This window comes from Geotrypetes seraphini, chromosome 1 (genome assembly GCF_902459505.1).
Source record: "Geotrypetes seraphini chromosome 1, aGeoSer1.1, whole genome shotgun sequence".
In the NCBI taxonomy this organism is placed as follows: domain Eukaryota; kingdom Metazoa; phylum Chordata; class Amphibia; order Gymnophiona; family Dermophiidae; genus Geotrypetes; species Geotrypetes seraphini.
In genome coordinates this window covers 31,932,432-31,952,258 of record NC_047084.1, presented here as the reverse complement: position 1 = coordinate 31,952,258, position 19,827 = coordinate 31,932,432, and the positions used below count along the sequence as shown (strand labels likewise).

At 41.4% G+C, this 19,827-nt stretch overlaps 1 protein-coding gene across 2 annotated transcripts in view; it reads left to right on the top strand.

Annotated features, from left to right (window-relative positions):
• AP3B1 (adaptor related protein complex 3 subunit beta 1) overlaps window positions 1–19,827 on the top strand; it is a 516,639-nt gene that overhangs the window by 397,089 nt on the left and 99,723 nt on the right. For both annotated transcript variants that reach the window (XM_033929417.1, XM_033929426.1), the window contains exon 24: window positions 11,068–11,152. In XM_033929417.1, the coding sequence (XP_033785308.1) occupies window positions 11,068–11,152 (85 nt within the window). The remainder of the gene's footprint in view (window positions 1–11,067; window positions 11,153–19,827) is intronic.

Sequence of the window (19,827 nt, the reverse complement as noted above, 5' to 3'; positions counted from 1 at the left end):
GTTGTTAAATCAGTGTTACAGTCTTGTGTAAATCATTCAACCCACACTATTAATTCCTCCTCTAGGATGAAATTGCATTCAATGTAATATTAAGAATGAATATGCTTATATTACAGTTCATCTCATAGGAGCCTGTGCCACAAATAGCAGAATCTGCTTTGGGGCTACTTTTGACTTCAAATCCATACTAAACCTAGATTAAAGCAGTGCAGAATGGTTAGGGATCAGTCCTAGATTTCTGGAAGTTGCTTCAGGCATTTAAAAATTTTTTTTGTAGGATTCTGTTGTTTTCATCAACAAGCAGGACACAAGTGTGTGATGATATTGCTTGTCACTTGGACAGAACAGCTCTCCTAGAGCTTAGAAATTTAGTGTAAAGATTTGCCTCTTTGCAGATGATACCAAAATCTGCAATAGAGTAGACACACCAGATGTTGTGAATAACATGAAGAAAGACCTGATGAAGCTTGAAGAATGGTCTGAAATTTGGCAGCTAAAATTTAATGCTAAGAAATGCAAGGTCATGCATTTGGGCTGCAAAAACCTGAGGGAATGGTACAGCGGAAGAGCGGGACTTGGGTGTGATTGTATGTGATGATCTTAAGGTGGTCAAACAGGTTGAAAAGGTGATGACGAAAGCTAGAAGGATGCTAGGTTGCATAGGGAGAGGTATGGCCAGTAGGAAAAAGGAGGTATTGATGCCTCTGTATAAGACTCTGGTGAGACCTCATTTAGAATATTGTGTACAATTCTGGAGGCCGCACCTTCAAAAAGATATAAAAAGGATGGAGTTGGTCCAGAGGAAGGCTACTAAAATGGTGTGTGGTCTTCGTGATAAGGTATATGGGGACAGACTTAAACATCTCAATCTGTATACTTTGGAGGAAAGGCGGGAGAGGGGAGTTATGATAGAGACATTTAAATATCTACGTAATATAAATGTGCGTCTCTTTCATTTAAAAGGAAACTCTGCAATGAGAGGACATAGGATGAAGTTAAGAGGTGATAGGCCCCAGAGTAATCTGAGGAAATGTTTTTTTACGGAAAGGGTGGTAGATGCGTGAAACAGTCTCCCGGAAGAGGTGGTGGAAACAGAGACTGTGTCTGAATTCAAGAGGGCCTGGGATAGGCATGTGGGATCTCTCGGAGAGAGAAAGAGATAATGGTTACTGTAGATGGGCAGACTAGATGGACCATTTGGCCTTTATCTGCCGTCATGTTTCTATATCACTGTTCATTTACCATATTACTTTCTCCTGATAGAACACATTCTTTCAGTCGCATTTTATATTCCTTTTAAGTACAATATTCTTTCTTTTCAGATCCAATCATCAGGTCTTCCCTCCTTTTTGTTCTACTTTTAGAACCCTTTGCTTCCCCCAAAAGCACCTGTTAACCGTTCCTTCATTTAGGCAACTGTTTCTTAACATTCTCTGAAATTTTATGGAATTCTCTTTTTCTCTACCTTGGAATAGAAACTTCATTCTTATTATTCAAGACCAAACTAAAATCTTATTATTTCTCGCAGGCCTTCACCACATAGCTCTTCTTCCCTTCTACTGATTTGATTTCTCTTTTTGTAGAAGAAATAATAACATAATAATCAGCTTATATACCACAGTCCCATAAAGTTCAATGCGGTTTACAAAGGATAGGATGTACTTATGTTTGTTTGTTTTTACAATATCCCCTAAGAATTTTTGAATTATTATAATCAATCCTTACAATGTTATCTTTGTGTTTCAGTTCTGTCCTGTTATCCATCGTTTGTTTACACTTTTTATTGGTATGCCCCTCCCCCTTAAATCTTTTTTTTTATAGTAAACCATTTAGATTTTAAACTTTGTTTTTATATTTATGGTGTATCAAATAAACTGAACTGAATTTTGGCCAGGACATTACTATTGGATTGGATTGGATTTATTACATTTGATATACTGCTAGTACGTGAGTATTAAGCGGTTTACAGTACTACTACAGTAGAAGTGGAGGTTACAAAAAAACAACCTAAAATACATTAGGGATAGGAGTTACATGTTTACAAACCATCAGAGGGTAGAAGAAAGGCAAAAGGGTAAATAGAGGGTACGAAAGCGCAGGAGATGAGAAAGAGGGCAGGGGTAATGAAGATATGAGAATCAGAAACACAAATATCAGTAAGAATTAGAGTCATTGTTGTAAATGATAAATTCTCATACCCAGACTATGGCGAGAAATTGCATAGGGTTCCATAATGTTGGTAGAACAGAGTTGATTTCAATGGTTTCTGGAACGAAAGGTAGGGGGTTTCTTCAATGAATCCTTGAAGTATGGAGTTCCATAGATTACGACCCGCATATGAAAAGGCTCTTTTCTAGTTGATTGTAATTTTACATCTCTCAGGCCTGGGGTTTCAAATTGGTCATGTTGAGATAATCTTAAAGCTCTATTAGGTTGATATCTGGCCAGTTTCTTATACAGATGTTCTGGAAGATGAAGATGGCAGAGTTTGAAGACTAGACTAGACTGGCATAATGTGGTCAGTTCTCCGTGTGCCTTTTAGAAGCCTGGCCGCAGTGTTTTGGATTAGCTGTAGGCAGGAGAAGTTGGCTATTCTTGACCCTAAAAATAATATGTTACAGTAATCTAGCTGGCTAGTAATAAAAGCATGAATTAGTTTTGATAGATTATCTTCAGTTAGACAAGTTTTAATTGTCGCAGTAGTTTTAGGTGGTAGAAGCACATTTTTACTATTTGAGGTCTGAAGCTTAGCTCAGAGTTGCAGCATACTCTCAGTGGCAGGATTTTGGACTTAAGTTGGATGGGTTTGCCAGCGAGTTCTGGAAGTATACATAGGACAGATTGGTTGCATGATAGCCTCATAGCTATGGATTTGTCTGCATTTACAATTAGGGTGTTGTCTGCTAGCTAGATGTTAAGATCCTTCAACTTTCAATTGGGGTCAAAAATTACTTCTTCTTGGTTGTTACCCACAGATATTAACAGCTGTACATCATCTGGAAAGATGTAGAATATGATGTTCCAGGAGTCTAATAACTTCACTAAAGGGATCAGATACAAATTGAAAAGAGTTGGTTATAAGAAGGACCCCTGTGGAACTCCTGATTTGATGTGTCTGTGTTCTGACCTTTCATTGTTCCAGTGAACTGAACAGGAACGATTAGTAACGTAAGAGGAAAACCATTGTAAGACGGTGGAATACAAACCAAACTCCTTAAATCTTTGTAGTAGTTTCGGATGTGAGACTGTATCAAAAGCTGCTGTCTAGTTGAGTTGGATCCATAAAGCATCAAAGCCCAAATCAGCTTTTCATAGGATTTTGTCCCAATTCAGCTTTTCATAGGATTTTGTTAGTTAGAGCTAGCAAAAGGGATTCTGTATTATGGTGACTTCTGAATCTGGATTGCTGAAAGTGGAAAATTTTATTATCTTCCATGTATTCCGTGAACTGCCCCAGGACAGTTTTTTTCTAAAGTCTTTGCCAATAAAGACAGATTAGAGATTGGACAGAATTTGGCATAACCTCCTTCAGTGATTTTACCTCTTTTGATGATAGGAGTTACAGCCTCCTTTGTGCAATCAGGGACTGTCACTGTAAGCAGAGATAGATTGATTATGTAGCTGATTATGGGTGTGATTTCTTTACTATGGGACCGAATAATTTTAAATGGAACTTTATCAAGATGAACAAAGAAGCATGAAGGAGATTAGATTAGATCTCTCTACTTTCTCAGGTATTATTTTAGTGATAAGTGTATCTATGGACAAATATGTGGTATAGGGTGGAGCTTGGGCTAAGTGTTCTCAGCTTCCCCCCACCCCACCTCCAAAATTACCATCTTTATTTTATACCCCCATTTTAGATCTCATACTTGAATTCATTTCATCACATGGGGAAATTTAAAATAAAATACTCTTTCCTCCATTCTACCATTCTTTAAAAAAAAAGGGGACCAGCTGTATTTCCTAGATCTCAAGGATGTGCATATACATAGACTAATCCATCATCTTTACAGAAAATGCATGGAATTCATGCTTTGGATGAGCCACTTTCAATACAGGGTCCTTCCATTTGGTCTGTTATTGGCTCCCCAGTACAGTATTCACAAAATACCCATAGTGACAGCTGCCCACCTTCCACAAGAAAGGTCACCTAGTCTTCCTGTATCTCAGTGACTGGCTGCTAGTGGCTTTTTTTTTTTTTTAATCCATGCCCTCACTCCCAGGAATGAGATGGTATATCTTCTCTAGATTTTGTATTTCATCATCAACATTCAAAACTCTATTTGGCACCCTACAAACATCATTTCTTTAATAGTTGCCATTCTGGGCACAATTCAGGCAAGGGCTCTCCTAGCAGAGGACAAAATATAGGTCCACATTTCACTTGTCTGCAACTAAACTAAACTAAGCCTTAGGTTTATATACCGCATCTTCTCCACTGAAGTGGAGCTCGACACGGTTTACAGAGTTTAAAAAATATGGGAAGAGAGAAGAGAAAGAGTTTACAAAGCATAAAAAGAAGGGATGTAATCAGGAGAAGAGATTATTATATGCTAGAGAAAAGCCAGGTTTTCAGTTGTTTTCGGAATAGTTGGAGGGAGTCCAGGTTCCGCAGCGGGACAGTGAGGTCGTTCCAGAGGCCGGTGATTTTGGAGAGGAGGGATCTACCCAGTTTACCTGCATGGAGGATGCCGTGTAGAGAGGGGAAGGATAGTTTATGTCTGTGGGCAGATCTGGTGGTAGTTGGTGTCGGGGCGAGGAAGGATAGAGGGATTAGGGGCGGAAGGATGCCTTGAATGATCTTGAAAGCCAGGCAGGAGCATTTGAAATGAATTCTGGAAAGTACTGGGAGCCAGTGAAGATTGGTAAGTAGAGGGGAGACTTGGTCATATTTGCGTTTAGCAAAAATCAGCTTAGCCGCAGTGTTCTGGATAAGCTGGAGTCTGCGAAGACTTTTTTTCGTTAGGCCTAAGTAGATGGCATTACAATAATCGAGTTTGGATAGGATGATGGATTGTACAAGGACGGTGAAATGCTTTTGGTGAAAATAGGATCTAACTTTCCTCAGCAACATACAAATAGCACCAGTGGTCATGGCTAGAGCCTGCTTACAGAATCGATGTTGGGCCATATAGCTGCAGCCGTCTATGCTCATCTGAAAATGAGGTGACTTTAATGTGATATCAAAAATGCTTCAAATACTTAACTTTGCAGCATAATCCAACTTTCAAAGCTAAATATATTTTTGAGATTCCATTGAAGTCACCTCTGATATAAGAGGGGGCTTGCTCCTGCATGGCTGTCACTATTCAGCTTTGTTAGCCTTCACAAGGAAGTGGACGGCCCGGGTACTAGTCACACAATTGAGTGAATGCTCCTTTACATTTTCCTGTTTCATGGGATTGTTTTCACAGTTTCTTTATTATTTAGTTTGGCATTCCAATTTACAGATCATTGATAAATATGTTAAAGAGCAAATATCCCAGTACAGATCTGTGCAGCACTCCACTATTCACCCTCCTCGATTGAGAAAAATGGTCATTTAAACCTATCCTCTGTTTTCTGTCCAATAACCACTTCTTTAATCCACAATAGAACGTTGCATTCTATCATGACTTTTTAATTTTCTCTCATGAGTAATTTTGTCAAAAGCTCTATATCAACCAGATCACCTTTATCCATATGCTTAGTCACACCTTTAAAGAAAAGAAGCAAATTGGTGAGGGACAACTTCCCTTGACTGAACCTATGCTGACTGACCCATTGAACCATATTTATCTATGTGTTCTGTAATATTCTTTATAATAGTTTCCAGTGTGTTGCCTGGAACTGAAGTCAGGCTTACTGGTCTGTAATTTCTAAGATCATCCCTGGGACCCTTTTTAGAAAAATCAGCATTACGTTGGCCACCCTTCAGCCTTCATGTACTCTAGAGGATTTTAACAACAGCTTACATATCGCTAATAGCAGATCAGCAATTTCACGTTTGAGTTCGTTCTGTGCTCTAGGGTGTATATCATCCAGAGAGCAGTCAAATTACTACCAGGGTTATTCACCTCTTGCTGTCTCTTCATTATGTAATCAATTTTGCAAAAAGCTGTTTGATTCTCATGCAGACTTTGGAATATCTAGGAGTTTGATTTAACAGTTAACAGGAGGGGAAAGCTCCAAAGCCTGATTCACCAGTTGTTGCTATCACCAAATCCACACACCTGGGATAATATCCAGGTGTTGGGATCTATGGCAGTGACTGTCAATGTGATTCCCTGGGCTATGTATATCCCCTTCAGTAGTTCCTATTGGTTCGTTGGTCTCCCATGTCTCAGGATTACAATCTCCATCTCCTTTGGACTTCTCAAGCAAAAAACAGCATGTCCTGGTGGTTTTGAATGGCCAATCTCCTTTCAGAAACATCACTAGCTGACCCATCTTTGATAGTGGTAGTCACAGATGCAAGTCTTTTGGGCTGGGGAGTACACCGTCTCAGTCACTAAGCTCAGAGTCTCTGGGACAAGTCAGAGTCCTTTTGCCCATTCAATCAATTAGAATTCAGAGCATGGCAGTACAAGCCTTTCTTCATATTCTGAAGGACAAATCAATCCGAATCCTGTCAGATAAGCTCACGGTGATAACCTACATAAACTAGGGGAGGGGGGGGAGGTCATGTAGTTCTCCACTGGCAATGGAGTCGGCTGTTGATTTGCTTGTCAAAATGGCATTTGCTTCAAATTTCAGTGGCTCACGTAGCAAGATCTCTGAATGTTCAGATGGATTACTTAAGCAGGAATTCACTGGATCTAGGAGAATGGGGGCTAACAAGGGACATCTTCACTTTGATCACACAGATATGGGAAACTCAGTCTTGGACCTCATGGCGACTCGTCAAAATGCAAAAGTGCCCAGGTTCTTCATCAGAAAAAAGAGTACAGTTCAGAGGGAATACATGCTCTCCTTCAGCCCTGGCCCACAGCTAATATGATGTATTTCTACAATGATTGGGCTGCTGGTGAACAAGCCATTTGGCTTCTCTTTTGTGAAGGGCTTCTGGTTCAAGGGCCAGTCCAGATGGAAGATACATTTCCCTTTGGACTTACGACATGGCTCTTGAGAAATCAACATTAAGAAAGAAGGGTTACTCTATAGAGGTCATCATTACTCTGCTGCAGGTGAGGAAGCAATCAACTACATCTGCTTATGCTAATGTCTGGAGACTTTTTAATACATGGTGTGTGGAAAGAGGAATATCTCCCTTTAATTATTCTGTGGTTCACATTCTGGCCCTCTTAGAGGATGGTATTGAGGACTTGCACAGATGGATCAGGAATTGGCTGGCGGACAGAAAACAGAGGGTAGGAGTAAAGGGACACTACTCTGACTGGAAAGGGGTCACAAGTGTTGTCCCACAGGGGTCAATATTGGGACCTCTGCTTTTCAGTGTATTCATAAATGACCTGGAAACAGGGACGAAGTGCGACATTATAAAATTTGCGGACGACACAAAACTCTCCAGTAGGGTCAGAACTGTTGAGGAATGCAAAGATCTACAAAGAGACGTGAACAAACTGAGTGAGTAGGCAGAAAGATGGCAGATGAGCTTCAATGTAGAGAAATGTAAAGTCTTGCATATAGGGAAACGGAACCAGATGTACAGCTACACGATGGGAGGGAGGGTACTGGGGGAAGGCAACCTAGAAAAAGACTTAGGGGTATTAGTGGATAAAACAATGAAGCTGGCGGCGCAATGTGCAGCGGCCTTAAAGAAAGCGAACAGAATGTTGGACATTATCAAAAAGGGTATCACTACCAGAACGAAGGAAGTTATCCTACCACTGTACCGAGCGATGGTGCGCCCGCATCTGGAATACTGCGTCCAATACTAGTCGCTGTACCTTAAGAAGGATATGGCGATACTCGAGAGGGTCCAGAGAAGAGTGACTAGGATGATAAAAGGCATGGAAAACCTTTCGTATGCTGAAAAGCTGGAGAAGCTGGGGCTCTTTACCCTGGAAAAGCGGAGACTTAGAGGGGACTTGATAGAGACTTATATGATCATAAAAGGCATAGAGAAGGTGGGGAGGGACAGATTCTTCAGACTAGCAGGGACAACAAAAACAAGAGGGCATTCAGAAAAATTGAAAGAAGACAGTTTCAAAACGAATGCTAGGAAGTTCTTCTTCACTCAGAGGGTGGTGGACACCTGTAATGCGCTCCCAGGAGAGGTGATAGGACAGAGTACAATATTGGGTTTCAAAAAGAGATTGGATGACTTCCTGAAGGTGAAGGGGATTGAAGGATACAGATAGAGGGTAACTTTACAGGACACTAAATGAATAGGGGATACACGTTTTAGGTAAAGGATCACTTACAGGTCATGGACCTGGGGGGCTGCCACGGGAGCGGACTGCTTGGCACGATGGACCCCTGGTCTGACCCGGCAGAGGCAATGCTTATGTTCTTATGTTCTTATATAATTCTTTTTCAGGTGGCTGCCTTAGCCTGTTTCAGGGTTGCCACTCATCCCAACAATGTGTATTTTTTTAAAAGGAGATCACTTATTTTAAGCCTCCCTTTTGTCCATCTGGTCCAGAATAGACTCTTAACTTGGTTCTTCAGGCTTTGCTGAAGTATCCTTTTGAGCCTCTTCGAAAGGCTACTTTGAAGGATTTTACATTGAAGTCTGTATTTTTGGTGGCGATTTCTTCCATTTGCAGGATTTCTGAGCTATAGGTCTTATCCTGTAGAAATCCATTCTTTTACTTCTTGGAGTCCAGGTTGACCATTTGAACTGTTCTGTTCTTTCTTCCTAAGGTAATTTTTTCCTTTCACTTAAACCAGCTCTTGTTTTTTCCGTCTTTTCAGTTGGACGCTTATGAGAAGGACTTTCATTGTGTTTACTGGACATTTATTGTGTTTTCCTTCAGTATCTCATGCATCTTCATCATCCTGATAAGGACACATACATCCTGCCTTATTACAGTGGTAGGAAGAAAATCACAGTTCTCTTTCTGCTGATATAAGGAATGATCGAATTTTCTAATGGCTGGGAGATAATTTGGGAGAAGAGGGAAAGAGTGGGATAAAATAAAGAATTGGGAAGTGGGAAAGAATGGAGGAAAAAGAGAAAGTACTGTACTAGATATGGGGACAGATAAGGGAGAAAAAAAATCTAGGATGGAACAAAAAGAAGAAAACAGAGGCTAGGATAGAGATGAAGTAAAAAGTTTCATAGGTGGGAGTAGGAATGTAGAATTGGGATAGAGGATAGCTTGTAGAAGCATGTGAGGGAGCAGGAAGAATTAGAATGTAAGCTCTCAACCACATGAGTTGAAACAGAGACAAAGGGAAACTGGTAGGAAGAAAACTATGGACGAGAAAAAAGTGTATCTCGTGGCAAGGAGCTACAAAAGCAATTTTATGGAGGAAGAAGGCTATATTGAGAGAAATAGGACAGGGGAAAGGGCTAGGGAAGAAAGTTAGAATTGAAAAAAAAGACTGTAAAGCTGAAGTAGTAAAAGGATTGAAAGAAAATCAAAGGGGAAAATATCGGGATACAAGAAGGGTTAAAAATGTACTTTTTTATAAGGTAAAAGTGTTTAGCATTTTAGATAAAATAAATTACTGTATATACAAATGTGTCACCAAATATTTTGCCACTGAATCTTCAGTCACTGAAGGAAATTCAAAACTATTATTTAGTTGATAATAGTGACAGTATTAAAAAATAAACACAGAGGATCTCTAATAAGAAAATGAAGAATGGTATAAATTAAAGAGCTAAGGCCAGTACTGGACAGACTTGCACGGTCTGTGTCCCATATATGGTGATTCGATGTAGCATGGGCTGGGGATGGCATCAATGGAAACTCCACTAACTTAGAACATGAGGACGTTACTGGCCAGACTTTACAGTAGGTATCCTGCAAACAATGGGATGGCTGGATAGGCTGAAGTGTGCTTGGATGGCAACTCCAGCAGTTGGAACCTAGGACAGTACCTGGTGGACTTTATGGTCTACTAGTCTTTAAGCCCATTACATTAACGGGTGCTAGAATAGATGTGTCTTTCTCTCTCTCTCTCTCTCCTTGGCTGCTTTCTGTCTGTCTTTCTTTCTTTCTGTCTCTTTTTCCTCCGCTGTCCACCACCACCACCCTTTGCCAGCTCCCCCTGTCCAGCAGTAGCCCTTCTCTCTTCCTTTTATGTCCCCTGTGTCCATCAGCACCTCTTCTGTGCTCCCCCTGTCCCTCTTCCCTGCTCTCCAGTCCATCAGCACCTCTTCCGTGCTCCCCCTGTCCCTCTTTCCTGTTCCCCCATCCATCAGCACCTCTTCCTTGCTCCCCCTGTCCCTCTTCCCTGCTCCCCAGTCCATCAGCGCCCCTTACCTGCTCCCCCTGTCTAGCATGTTCGTTTGCAGCCTCTTTCCTGTTCCCCCATCCATCAGCACCTCTTCCGTGCTCCCCCTGTCCCTCTTCCCTGCTCCCCGGCCCATCAGCACCCCTTACCTGCTCCCCCTGTCCAGCATGTTCGTTTGCAGCCTGGTGAGGATAGCGGCCAGCTGTAGCGAACCTCGCAGGTCGCTATGCATCTCAGTAGCAAGTTCCTTCTGACGCGATCGGGTACATCAGAGGAAACGTGCTACTGAGGTGCTGAGCGGCCTGCGAAGTTTGTTACAGGCGGCCGCTATTCTCACCAGGCTCCTTTGAAGAGCGGCGTCGGCAGCGGTACTGGGTGGCGATGATGCGGCTCTGGCGCCGCTGGGAGAGAGCTTGCCTGCAGCTTCCTCCTGCAGCAGCAGTTGGTGAGTGAGGGCGGGAGGAGGGGAATGGCCAGAGTGTTCCCTGCCACTGGGTTCTAAAATGGAACACGGCCACGGATCACACACCACGGCGGCAGGGAACACGAAACCCTTAGGGTTTTATTATACAGGATGGCCCAGAAATATCAAAGAAAAGAAACAAATTAATTTAATCATGTATTTTTAATAAGTATAACTAATGGGCAGACTGGATTGACTGTTCAGGTCTTCTTTATCTGCCATCATTTACTATGTTAAATTTTGTTTTGCAGAATGCCTACAGCCTGGAGAATCTATTACAGTTTCAATGGGTATTGACTTCTTTGATTCTACACAGACTGCCAATTTCAAATTGTGGTAAGCTTCATTGTCTAGTGCAGTGGTACTTGATCTGTTGTGTCACTCATGTCAGTAAAGATAAGTATATTAATTTAAATCTCTTCTATATAATTTTGCCTCTGATAAATTTAATTACCTTCATGTTGGCATTTAGATTTCACTTTTAATTCTGGCTAGTTCAAAGTGGATTATAGTAATTAGTTATATTTACATTAAAATAAAAAATTACAATTTTATCATAAAATCATACTTTGTTTAAACATCAGCTACAAGTTACACCCCTTCAATATTATGAATAAGTGGGATGTTATATACCAGGATACATGTTATAGCGAAATGACAGGGCAAATCAAATTAGTGGAGGGCTGGCATTATATATTAAGGATGGCATAGTAGAACAGGATAAAAGTCCTAGAGGAAATAAAATTCCATCCTATATAATAAAAGGCTAACTCGCGCATGCGCAGTCCTATTTTCGTGTTCCGTGCGCTGTAGGTCTGTGGCCGAAGGAGTGCGCATGCGCGCGAATACGTCACAACCAGATCGCCTCCACAAGCCGGACCGCAGCCAGACGACGTTCTCCGTTTCTCCTGTCGCCGCCGCCGATCTCCGTTTCTCCTTTGCCGCCCACCCCCTTCTCTTCCCGCGGGTCCGAATGGCGATTCAAGCAGCGTGTACATCAGTCTCCACACGCTGCTTCGGGCCCTTCTACTGCCCTGATTTGCTCTGCCGCGTCTCTGATGATGTCATCAGGGACGTGCCAGAGTAAATCAGGGCAGAAGGGCCCGAAGCAGCGTGTGGAGACTGATAAAAGCGCTGCTGGAATCACCACCTTTGTAGTCCGGCCCGCGGGAAGGGGAAGGGGAAGGGACAGGGGCGGGTAGAGGAAACGCTAATGCTGCTGCACAGGGAACTGGTGGGGGGGGGAGGGAAATGGAGGGGAAGGGAATGCTGCTTTGGACGGACAGACAGACAGAGAGAGGAAGGGAAACACAAAGAAAATAAGAAATACACAGGGGCAGGTGCTCAGGGAACTGGTGTGGGGGGAGGGAAATGGAGGGGGATGGAATGCTGCTTTGGACAGACAGAGAGAGGAAGGGAAACACAAAGAAAATAAGAAAGACACAGGGGCAGGTGCACAGGGAACTGGTGTGGGGGGAGGGGGATGGAATGCTGCTTTGGACAGACAGACAGAGGGAGGAAGGGAGACAGAAAGGAAAGAAGAAAGACACAGGGTCAGGGAGATACACAGAAAGACAGACAGGCAAAGGGGGCCAGGGACAGAGACAGACAGAAAGGACAGCGGGAGCCGCGTCAGGAGGGGTGCGGGATGCGGCAGTGGGAACTTTTCCAATGGGTGCAACTGGGCAGCTGTCGGGAACCTCTGATCAGGGGCAGAGCAAGGTAAGAGTATCATAGGGATAAGAAGGAGGAGGGAGGATAAAAAAGGAAGGGATGCCTACTGCTGGACAGGGGGAGAAGGAAAGAGATGCTGATGGACAGGGGAGGTGAAGAAAAAAGAACGGAGGACTAATGTTGGACAGGGGGAGAAGGAAAGAGGTGCTGCTGGACAGGGGGGAGGTAAAACAAAGGGAGAAGGGCTGCTGCTGCATAAGGAGAGCAGTGAAGGGGTGGTGGTGGACACAGTGGAGGTAAAAGGAAGGAAAAATGGACAGGGGGAGCAGGCAAGGGGTGGTGATGGACAGCCAAGGAAAAAGAAAGGCAGAAAGAAAGAAAGCGGCTAAGGAGAGAGAGAGAAAAAAAGACAGACACACGCACATATGTTCTAGCACCCGTTAATCTAACGGGCTTAAAGACTAGTATAGAATATTTATAGTCAGAAATTCTACATGTGATGAGGAAGATTATAGCAGTAGGAGTATGCTACCATCTGCCTATCCAGGATGAAAGAACAGACAGTGAAATGCTAACAAAATTGCCAACATAATGACAACAGAATAACAATGGGAGAATTCAGTTGCCCTCCAATATTGATTGGGTAAATGTCTCATTAGGACATGCTGCAAGGGGTAATGGTGGGGGCTCCTTGGCATAATGATCTTATCCGAACAAATTTTATATAATCACTAGAGGAAAGTTTTTAAAGAAAACTACTACTGTTTAAAAGATAAACTGTGATAATGTGATAAAATAAGCAAATTAGAAACTAAAAGAAGGGTTACAAAGTGAAAAGTTTACATGTGGCTTGAATACTATTTAAAATTATTATTTTACAAGGTTAGACCAAATATATTCCACATATTAGAAAAAGGAAAAAGATCAGAATACTGCCAGTATAGATAAATGGTGAGGTTAAAAAAAAAAGGAGGAAGAAGTGACACTACCTGCAGTGAAGGCAGCAGGAGGCTGAAGCTCTGATCGACCTGTAGTTGTAAGCTTGGAGTATAAAACCTGGCAAACTTATCGGAGGTTCACTGGATGATATGGCTGCATGTCAGAAGTCTGAAACCAGTAAAGCTGCAGCTCTAAGGTGAGAAAAAAATGCTCAAAAATTTCAAAGTGCAACCAAGAAGCCAAGCAATATGGCAGCAGTGGAGTCAGAGCCCAAAGAAGACTCTGGATCTGATTCTGAACATGCTGGCAGACTAGTTAGTGGTTGAGAACTGAGAAAACGGATGGCGGATCTGAAGTCTAACTTTCAGAGTGTGCAGCAGGAAATGAAGAATACCTTAGCAACTATTAGAAAAGATATTGGTGACATCCACATGCGCCAGAAAGAAATGGAAAACAGTTTGGGATAATGTGAGGCGCAAGAGGAGACTTTCAATCTACTTTTGAGTCTGAGTACTGATAGAAAAGCATTATGGGACTGCACTGAAGATCTTGAAAATTGCTCACAAAGGCACAATATTAAAATTCGGGGTATCCGCCGGGAGCCACTTGCCTGTTACTGTGGACACAGGAGGAGACCTTGATGCCGCCCCGAGTAGCCCGCAGTAGCAACAGAGCCTCGCAGCTGTTTCGGACAGGCACTTCGGAAGACGGACCCCTGACATCATCAGGTCCATCCTCCCTGCCTCAGCTTTACTTTAAATTCCAGCCTGCTGCCGCGGAGGGACCGGGAGCCACTTGCCTGTTACTGTGGACACAGGAGGAGACCTTGACGCCGCCCCGAGTAGCCCGCAGTAGCAACAGAGCCTTGCAGCTGTTTCGGACAGGCACTTCGGAAGACGGACCCCTGATGCCATCGGGTCCGTCGTCCATGCCTCAGCTTTACTTTAAATTGCAGCCTGCTGCTGCGGAGGGACCGGGAGCCACTTGCCTGTTACTGTGGACGCAGGAGGAGACCTTGACGCCGCCCCGAGTAGCCTGCAGTAGCAGCAGAGCCTCGCAGCTGTTTTGGACAGGCACTTTGGAAGACGGACCCCTGATGTCATCGGGTCCGTCCTCCCTGCCTCAGCTTTACTTTAAATTCCAGCCTGCTGCCGCGATTGCAGCTGCAGCCATGCGGCCACAGGGCGTGACAGAAGGGGCGTGCCCTAAGGGGCAGGTCCCACCCCTTGGAGCAACATGGAGCTGTGGAGCGGGAGATCAGGTCGTATAATCTAATTTTGATACTATGGGTAAAAGGAAAGTCAAGCCTAAGAGTTCAACACCTGCTGTTTCAGGTCCTATGGACAGGCATTTGACATTTCCTATAGAAACTCCAGCACAAACTATACTTGATTTGAACTCTCCCATATCCAGAGAATCGTTGAGTCCCCTCGAAAGGACACCCCCTCTTCATCCAATATCTGATGTTAGTGGGAACATAACTCCCACTATTTCTACTGGTTTTGTGGTACCATCTACTCAGATAAATAAATTGGCTTTTATTGAAATACCTAAACCACTTGATTTTATATTTGTAGTAGATGAGCAACCACAGGCAGTGGAAAAACAAGATATTACCCTTAAAGATCTGTGGTTGGGTATTTCTAGAGTTGAAGGGTTTCTCAGAGAATCAATGAAACAAACGTTGGATTACTCACATTCTGTGGCTCAAAAGTTTGAGAATGTGGATTCTAATTTAAGTTATTTGGAAAAAAGATTAGGCGTGGTTGAAACTCAAAGTAGTACATTGCAAGCTGTCTCAGTATCTGTGGTTAAGGATTCTACGTTGTTACATTCTAAAATTGAAATGTTAGAAAATATGCATAGGGGGAGGAATCTCCGCTTGGTTAATTTCCCAGTGACTCATTTGTTATCTTCAGAAATATTGTTAAGGAAATATTTCAAAGAAATACTGGGATTACCCAATGCGGACAACTTCCCAATAAATAATTGCTATTATATTCCTCAGAAAAAAAAGAAAACCGACCAGGCAGTGGACCACCTGGTAACAGATGAAATAAATTTGACAGAGTTTTTAGAAGACACCCAAGATGTTATCCAGAGTAGGTCCACCATGGTGATAACATGCATGAGTGAGACAGATAAAATGTTGATAATGAAACTTTACTTTAAAAATAGGCTAACCAAATTTTGTGGAGATTTGGTTAGTATTTTTCCTGATGTCTCAAGAGCTACGCAATTAAGAAGAAAATAATTTTTGAAATTAAGAACAAGAGTATTAGCTCTTGAGGCATCTTTTTATTTAAAATTTCCTTGTAAATGTCTTGTTAAGTTACAAAGATACAAAAAAGAAGGCAAAAAATGTCAGTAAGGACTCTATGAGTGTGTCTATCAGCTAATCACTGCTAACAAACCATACCACACAAATACCAAATGTCAATTAAGGAGTAGGGACGCTCTCAGTGTGAGGTTATTAGCGACGGGAGAACAAACTCCAGCGCTTCCACTTACAAAGATGGAGGTGAATCACCCCGCCTGCACACCATCATCGGGCGTCCCTAGTGTGCAAAATCAACTGTGCAGAATTAATAACAATGAATAAGTCACAAACAGTGAACTAGTGAGAGAGTGAATCAAACTGAAAACCCTCCGTCTTTGTAAGTGGAAGCGCTGGAGTTTGTTCTCCCGTCGCTAATAACCTCACACTGAGAGCGTCCCTACTCCTTAATTGACATTTGGTATTTGTGTGGTATGGTTTGTTAGCAGTGATTAGCTGATAGACACACTCATAGAGTCCTTACTGACATTTTTTGCCTTCTTTTTTGTATCTTTTTAAGCACCTTTTGGCAAACGTAGAGGAGTTTATAGTATTTGTTAAGTTACAAGACATTGAATATGTTTTTTGGGATCCCATTCAACTGCAATAATTTTTGTTAGCTCGTGAACAGAAATGAGATCTTTGTTTTTTCCTTTTATTATATATGATTCATTGTTTGAGAAAATTGGTAGGATGTCAGAGTCCTATATAGTAGGGAATGATTAGGATTTATTTGAATTAAACCCATTTCTTTGTTTTCCCTTAAAAATTATGTTATAAAATGCAAATGTGTCTCCACAATATAGTGGGCTAGAAAAGGATTGTTTTGTATTGTAAAAGTGTTGTAAAAAATTTTGTATAAGAAACCTTTTTCTTTGATATCATTTGATATTGTAAATGTATTAAATTTATAAATTTAAAAAAAAAAAATTGGGGGTATCCCAGAAGACTCACAGTTTAATAATTGCAGAAATTTGGTTAAGTAACATAGTAACATAGTAGATGACGGCAGATAAAGACCCGAATGGTCCATCCAGTCTGCCCAACCTGATTCAATTTAAATTTTTCTTCTTGGGTATTTCTGGGCAAGAATCCAAAGCTCAACCTGGTACTGTGCTTGGGTTCCAAATGACTAAATCTCCGTCAAAACCTACTCTATCTCATCTAAACCCTCCCAGCCATTGAAGCCCTTTCCAACCCATCCTCCCCCAAACGGCCATATACAGACACAGACCATGCAAGTCTGCCCAGTACTGGCCTTAGTTCAATATTTAATATTATTTTCTGGTTCTAGATCCTCTGTGTTCATCCCACGCTTCTTTGAACTCAGTCAACTTTTTCCTCTCCACCACCTGTCTTGGGAGCGCATTCCAGGCATCCACCACCCTCTCCGTAAAGTAGAATTTCCTAACATTGCTCTTGAATCTACCACCCCTTAAGAATCTGGTGCAATCATTAAACTGTGACTGGGATTATTCAACTCCTGAACAGATACACAAATGCTTTCAGGAGTTCTATGATCAATTATACTCAAGGCATACCAATATTCACACTGTAGTCATACATCAGTACCTACAGGGAGTATATATACCTTCACTTGCTCAGGAGGCTAGGGCTTTCTTGGATATGCCAATTATGATAAAAGAGGTGCTGAAGGTCATTAAACATTTACTGCCTGGGAAGTCCCCAGGTTTAGACAGTTTTACAGGTGGTTTTTATAAGACTTTTGTGGAGTTATTGGGGGATATGTTAGCAAGGGTCTTTAACTCTTCAAGAAAAGTGAAAGTCTCTCTACTCCATGAATACAGTGGGGATCCTTATTTTATTTTATGCAAACCAGAAAAGGACAATGCATGCTGTGGCTCTTTCTGTCCTATATTACATTACAGATTTCTAGTCTGCCATTACCTTTCGGTTCAAAGCGGATTACAAAAAGAGTTATGGAAGAAGGGTTACAAAGTTAGATCAGAGATCGTTTCCAAGAGAGGGATAAGAAGGATCAGGGGTTGGGGAAGGGAAGGTAAGAAGGGGTATTCATGGTATTAAGCTTTATTAAGGGATAAATGTACATAACATAACTTTGTATATCTAGACCGCATAACCATAAGTTCAATGCAGTTTACAAAACTTACAAAATAAAAAAAACACATTAGGAATCTATTCGGTGACATATTTTGAAAAGAGATGTCTTCATTTATTTTCTAAAGTGTTCATAAAAATAAGATGTAATCAACAATTGCCGGAAATCCTTGTCATAGAGGCTGCTTGATATGAGAGCTTATGGTCATAATATTTCCTGCTTTTACAGCCCTTGATGGAGGGTAATACAAAGAGGGCATGCAATCTTCTACTGTTCTTTTGGGATGCTACCAGAAATCTGTCAATTAAATAGAGGGGAGCTAGGCCGAAAGCAACTTTATAACATAGACAACCCAATTTAAAGACTACATGAGCCTTCAGGGGAAGCCAATGCAACCCACGGTAAAAAGGAGTCACATGGTTGAATTTCTTCAGATCATAGATTAATCTGTGTTCTGAATCAATTTCATTCTGGCCATATTTTTCTTGGTGGTAGTTAAATAAATGATGTTACAATAATCAAGAAGGCTCAACAATAAAGACTGAACCAAAATGCTATATAGCTTCACAAAGAAGAATAAAGAACCCCCCCAAAAACCCAAGCCCCCCTTCCCGCTACCCCCACCCCCTACCAAGGACCAGCAACAAAATATCCCACCCAATAAAACCCCCGTAATATAAACAACAAGAACAGAACAGTATTGCTGTTCCCCCTTTTGGGGTGTTGACTTGTGTGACGGCTTTTGCTTCTTTTTGTGATATGCTTCATTTTCAATAAAAAAAACAATTACAAAAAAAAAAAAAAAAAAGACTGAACCAAAAGTCTAAATGCATAAATTTCAAAGTATGGTCTAATGATACGTAACTTCCATAAAGTATAGTATCCCTTTTGGACTACGGCATCAATCTGAGTTTTCATAGTCAAGTTCTGATCAAAAACGACTCCCAATATTTTAATCAATGGACATATTATATATTTAGTTATATTAATCCTAATTGATAGTTCATGGGAGGTCTTATGGGAAGAAGCAAAAAAGAATTTAGTCTTTATCATGATTCAATTTAAGTTTAAATTCTAACAACCATGAATCCATCAAGTTCAGGACAGATTCAATAATGTGAGTAATATAGGTAAGAGTTGTACCGCATGGAATAATAATCGTGATGTCATCGGCGTAACTGAATAATTTTATACCAAGGTTACTCAATTTAGAGCCTAGTGATGAAAGATGCACATTAAACAGTGTAGGCGAAAGTGGTGAGCCCTGGGGGACTCCAAAAGGGTTTTTCAAAATAGAGGACAAAGCGTAGACCTAAAAATTTTAGTGAAAATAATGGCTAATAGGTTAGCTTCTTATCTACACAACTTAATAAATCCAGATCAGGCAGGATTCATTCCAGGATGGCAAACAATGAACAATGTAAAATGGGTTGTTCTTTTTTTAAAAAAATTTTTAATTTATTTTCAAAATTATATCAAATCACAAACAATTTGAATAGCAAAGGAAAATAAGTAAGCACTAAAAAGGAAAAATAATAATACAGTTTACGGTAAACAATTCCTTTCAGCACTCATATAAAGAAAAGAGGGGATTCAAGAAAAATAAATTAGGAGATACAAACTAAGAAAATGAGGCAACCTCTTAACCTATAGAAAAAGTGGTTCCCCGTTACACCTATTCAGAGCTATACCTTAACAACTGGAATTTCCCACAGTACTTCCCACCTGACCCAAATTGGTCTCTCTAACACTGGTAGATCTCTTCTTATTTTCTACAAAATCTTGAAATTACCATATTTTTGCACTATAAGACGCACCTGACCATAAGACGCACCCTAGGTTTAGAAGATGAAAACAAGAAAAAAACCATTCTGAACTAAATTGTGTACTAATATATACCAGCCTCTGCAACAACCCTCACTCCCTGCCAGGCTCTGCATCCTGTCTCCCCATCCCTGCCAGGCTCTGCAACCTATCCTTCTATCCCTGCCAGGCTCTGCA